General features: G+C 36.2%; 1 protein-coding gene across 1 annotated transcript; it reads left to right on the plus strand.

Annotated features, from left to right (window-relative positions):
• Positions 1-3,756: 3,756 nt before the first annotated feature.
• LOC107683999 (polyprenol reductase-like) lies at positions 3,757-5,646 on the plus strand. The gene is made up of 5 exons (XM_016480109.1): positions 3,757-4,022; positions 4,135-4,286; positions 4,544-4,735; positions 4,936-5,055; positions 5,203-5,646. Exons 1-5 carry the CDS (start codon positions 3,823-3,825, stop codon positions 5,460-5,462), a joined length of 924 nt encoding a protein of 307 aa, XP_016335595.1. The 5' UTR covers positions 3,757-3,822; the 3' UTR covers positions 5,463-5,646.
• Positions 5,647-5,889: the final 243 nt, after the last annotated feature.

The following is a 5,889-nucleotide window of genomic DNA, read 5'->3' on the forward strand; positions in this document are numbered from 1 at the left end:
TTGTGTTGGTAATTTATTATGCTTCCATAAGTTCATGTAATATTACAAGATGCTAATCTCTATCTATTAAAATACTTTCTTCTATCACAGTTTCACAAGAAAGCTATAAGTAAGCCATTATTACAGTAGTTTGAAATTGTACACAGAAGTGTGTTTGAAATCACATGTATAGTAGGTGCTACATTTGGTTTGAAACTTGCTTATGCATAGGATGAATGAAATGTGGATGTACTACATCTGCCATGATTTCACTGTCATGTGACCTGTGGCATCGCTTCATTGCCATTCACAACTCCGCTGCTGTGGCCTCATAGTAAATTGTCCATCAAATGCTCACTTCAGAATCTCACTATAAGTAGTAAGTTATCTGGGGAACTTTTTACCTACTGTTTTGTGAAAACTGTGACTTCGGACATACTACTCATGTCACATACTGTTTTTTGCCTACTATATAGTATGGACATAGACATATTCAAACACAATAATTTTTTATTTGAGCTTAATTTTGTGTTTGGAGTGGAATATTTGTTAATCCAAAACCAATGGAAGATAGGTGAAGAGTTTTGCAAACCAATTTGAAATAATCAAACTAATGTCATTTGGTGACAGAAAAGACACGGAAGTACACACTTCAACTTCAAAACCATTCAAAATCTCCTTTTAGGTTTCAAATTCTGACATGATTAAAGATTAAAAATATTATTTATTTTTTTCTCTTTTTTATTGTTATTTTTGAAAAATGATATAATAATTGAATACTCTATTGCCTACCACATCCCCGTGGGCCTGGCCAAGGTGTGCCAGTTCCTGCTCTGTCATCAGCGCTGGGTATTGGAAAGAAAACACACAGAGAGCAGAGCCATGGAAAAAGAACGACAGCCAACCAGACAATAGAGTGGGAAAGCAATATGATCAACACAATCTAACCACAGTACCACTTCAAAACATATAAATGAACAATTATACCTGCCATGTTTATATGCACTTATGGGTTTGGAAAAGCAGCGTTCTGAAAGGTCATATAAACAAATGGCATTAAAAGAAAGTAATTTAAGAGAATTAGGAGAAACTGTTTTAACACATCTAACTTTCTTCTGAAGATCACAACTCAAGACCATGTGAATGGTCCAGCGTTCTTAATGGTTTTGGAGAGTATGCATGTGTGTGCTGGGGATAGGGTTTCTTTCCACATTTGATTGATATATAGATATAATATCAACATAGGCCTATAGATAAAATACGGGACAGAAAATAGTGAAGAGAGTAAAGAGACAATCTGCAGTAGAAGAATGAGTGTACGTGCAATCCCCAGATATTATACTGTACACTACTGAGACCAGAATATAGTCCTATCTGTGATGAATAAACGGGACATGATTTGTAGAACATGAAATCTGAGATCAAAGATCGAAACCTGATTGTTCACTATCAATCAACATATTAAGTTAAAGTCAACTAACTTTCTTCAACAAGTATTTGTTCAATTTTAAATAGAGGGTTGAATAAACTACTTTAACTTTACAAAACAAGTTTCCACAACAGTGTGGCTCTGAAGTCCATGCACTAAACTCAACTATATAACAGCTGGTATGATGAATGCATTCAAATAATTGTATACACCTAACCAAAATGAACATTAATCATGCTAATGCTGACTTCAAACAAACAAACAAATACAAAATAAAAAGCATCAAACACTAAATAAATATTTAATTCTAGATGACAATAAAATGCACACATCCTCATAATTCTGTGTTTTGACCAAACACACAAAATTATGGGTATTCCCCCAGCCACAATACTTCTTCAATGTGCATGCTCAGAAATATATGCAACAATGAGGTCCAAATTCTTAGCTTTTATAGCTTTATAATAGCATACTCAGAGTTTCCGCAGGTAAATACAGTATTACAATATTTATTTCATAAATACATTAAATTATGAAAATATTAGTCCACAATTAAGTCAAGTCTAGCTGTGATAGCCATAGTATCAAGGTGCAATTGTTTTGTCTAAAATGTTTTTGTAGAAGAACCAGTTACCAAATGAGCATGTTTAATAGCTTGGCATTTCTATCCTCACCCTCAAACTTGACATTGTAAGTCCTAAATATTTTAAATTATTAGTTGCTTATTCTAAATTACCTAAAAGTTAATTTTTTCTTAACTTTTTCTACATTATATAGTTCAATGAACCTTTGAAATAAACTTAGTCTTTAGTAGTGCATCTTTAATGAAGCCCATTTCCACCTCAGAGTGAATAAAGGGTCATTTTGACTTTATATCTCAAAAGAATTCAAATAAACATATGCAGCAAAAATTATCATGTTATTTAGTTATAATAATTAGAAATGATCCAATGACCATACATATGACAAGCGGTTTGACGAATGAATGGACGGATGGATAGATGAATTTCCATATATACACAGTGCGAGAGAACAGTGAAAAATAAATCCAAGGTATTTTGAGAAGTTGGGTTAGTGTGTGTGTTTGGGTGTTTGGGGAATGCAAAGCGGAAGATGCAAGGGGGCCATTGTGAAATGGGTGGAGAAGCAGTGTCGATGGATGAGCAGTGGGATAAAAGGATGGAAAGAGAAGAAGAGTGACAATAAGCATGTCAGAGGGGAGCCTAATGAGGGTCCAGCACTGGGGACAGTGAGGAAGAGTCGGGAAGGGGCAGGAAACACTGCACACATCCTCACATAGGAAACCTGCCTTTTCTATGAGGCATCCTGGAGTCAAATACTTTAGAGGCTTTGGTTTACTCTCTTTCACACACACTCTTTTATTGACTGAACACATATGGTATAGTTAATGGCTCAAGTGGGGAATGAGGTTTCCTTGCATTGGCAGACAAACTGTACAAGCAAACAGACAAACGCATACTGTCTATTCTGGTTATTGTGTTACTTCCTGTTATAAATCAGAATCCCATTAATGGTAAAAGATAATGAGTGAAATATTAACTCCAAAAACACTTTTAAATCCACAAGGCCACAGGCCAAGTACAGCAGGTAATCACATCTGTGCTGATGTAGAGCCATACTGCACGACGATGAGTGTGATTTTGCTTTTATACAACAGTTTGACGGCTCAAGTGTAAGTAAATATAAAAAAAACTTCCTTCTACTTTCCTCTAGTTTGATAGTAGATGTCCTGGCATATATTAGTACGTTTTTTTTGTTTGTTTTTTTTACCTCCTTTCCTCATTGCCTAGAGGACAAATTAAGTAAAATGTGGCACAATTTACCCCACTCTCTCCTATAGATATGTGTACATACTATAACAATGAGTCAATGCAAAACGTCCTCAAACCAGTTCAATGAACCAATTGAATTATTTTTTTCTGTGAGAGTACTGACAAATTATATTTTGCCTGCTGCCCTCTTGTGTTCTTAGGTAGATCTGCAAATGGAGGTTTTGAAGCTACATTAGATGTCTACAATGACGGTTTGAATGAACATTTTAAAAAACAATATTTTAGAAACATATGGTACCGTATAATATTGTTGCTATCAGTGGCGTTGTGATAGCTGTTTCTCCACGTTTGGTCTACAGTTATGAATAAAGTAAGCGAAAGCTCGTTTTAATTAAACATTCATATTCATGGATACTAATAGCTGTAGATTTTGAAAAGATTTTGTATATATAAGAGACATTCAGAGATGTTTCTTCTTTGTGGATTTTATCATGGCACATAATGGAGCGGTGGTGCCTATCAGCAAATCCCTGTCCTGAATGAGTGGAACCTAAAATATCCGGTATTCGTTGCCTTTGGTATCTTTACACGAGCGGACCACAGTATGATGCTGCAGCTGCGATGCCCGACTCTATAGCAATAGTTAATATCATATGGTTTTTGTTAGCGCTGTGTTTTCTAATAGCATTTTGTCTCTATAAGTTTTCATTGAAACTGCCTCACAGCCTCGAGCACGTGTTTCAGGATTTAATCCGATATGGAAAAACTAAAGAACAAATCAAGCGCTCAAACTGGCAGCTCGTTTTTGACATATCAAAGAGGTGATTCGGGATTAAATGTAGTTTTATGTGGCTCTGTATATTCCCCAGATATCATGGTTTGAGCATGTCAAGGCGATATTGCTGGAAACATTTTCTCTGATGTTGATTTTAGGTGTTTCTATCATTTCTATGCGGTGTCTGTCATGTGGAATGGGCTCCTCCTACTATTCTCTTTGTGTTCTGTCGTCATGAAGGAGGCTCTCCCTGATTGGTTAATTGACGCGCTTTGGTGTTTGACTGGCAGACCAAGAGCTGCTTGGAACGGTACTTCAAATTACAAAGAATGTTTCTTCTTCTCCACTTCATCTTTCTTGTTTAAACAATGGCAACCAGTGTGTTACTAGAGTAAAACCGTGTTAATATAGTAACCAAATCAGAAAAATTCTGAAAGCTCTGTGTAATGGAGATCCTGTATTTGTTTTATTTATACATTTTTTATATTTTTCTGCTTTCATTTGTTGCAATGTACTTTCCATTTACCATGCAAAGAATATTCACATGCTTACTTGTGTGCTTTACAGAGTTACATCTCTCCATTCTGCTTTTACAAGTGCTACTATGGGTCCACTCTCTTAGACGGCTATTGGAGTGCCTGTTTGTCAGCGTATTTTCTAATGGTGTGATCCATGTAGTCCAGTATGCATTTGGTTTGGGTTACTATGTCCTACTTGGACTAACTGTCCTGTGTATAAATTCTTCTCTGCCACAATCAGGTTAGTACAGTTTCCTAGTTCAGATCCTTTCATCATTTTGTCACATTGTTTTTTGACTAAAATGCACCTCCATATAGAAAACTTAAAATCTAATTCATGTTAACTTGACCAAAAATATTTCAGAATTTATTAACCCAAATGTAGCTGGACATTTTCCTGAATTGTACGAACTATCTGTGTATTTGTCTCTGCAATACCAGGGTCTCTTGTTAATCAGCTCACATGGCATCATGTAATCGGGACTCTTCTTTTCATCTGGGCATCACTCCTCCAGAACCGGTCCCTCTCACTGCTGGCCAAAATGAGGACTGACAGCTCAGGTAGAAAGCCACTGGGGTTTCCTTAGGAAAAAAGTGTAAACTACTTCTAAGTAAAAAAAAAAAAAAAAAAAAAAGAAGTTATTTTCTTATGGAATAATTATTACTTTTAAACAATTTTTTTCCCTTTGTTCCCTCTATCCAATCCAGGTAAAGTAGAGACTCTAGCCCACAAGATGCCATGCGGGGGCTGGTTTGAACTGGTCTCTTGTCCGCATTACCTGGCTGAGCTTCTAATTTATGTTGCCATGAGTGTTTGTTGTGGCTGCAGTTCTCTAACCTGGTGGCTGGTGGTACTGTATGTACTCTGTAACCAGGCACTGGCTGCACAGCTCTGTCATCATTACTACAGGAGCAAATTTGAGACTTATCCAACTCAACGCAAAGCTTTTATTCCTTTTGTCCTGTGATTTTTATGTAATAAGCTCTTTAATATGGGAATAAGAATCAAATTAATAAAGTATTAACTAAACAAAAACATAGATATCCTTAATGTCTCTCTTTTAAATGGGAACAGCTGACACATTGATCATGCATGTTTAATGTGTAAGGAACAGGGCAAGGAGGGAAATACACACGACATGACCGAAATGGACCATTGCCCTGACACAGACTGACCTCAGATGGTGATTGACAGCAGCTGCTTGCTTAGAGGCTTAGTTACTGTGAGATGTCAGCAAATGACTTAAAAAGGAAGTGTCGTTTACCACATATTAACTTCCCCAGCTTCCCTGCGTCTAGAATTTAGTCTTGTTAAAAAGAGAATCAATTGAAAGACATATTTTCTGCCTGTTTCCTGCTACTGATCAATTGATGACAGTTTTGTTTGTTTTACTT

This window comes from Sinocyclocheilus anshuiensis, unplaced genomic scaffold (genome assembly GCF_001515605.1).
Source record: "Sinocyclocheilus anshuiensis isolate Anshui unplaced genomic scaffold, SAMN03320099.WGS_v1.1 scaffold637, whole genome shotgun sequence".
Lineage (NCBI taxonomy): Eukaryota > Metazoa > Chordata > Actinopteri > Cypriniformes > Cyprinidae > Sinocyclocheilus > Sinocyclocheilus anshuiensis.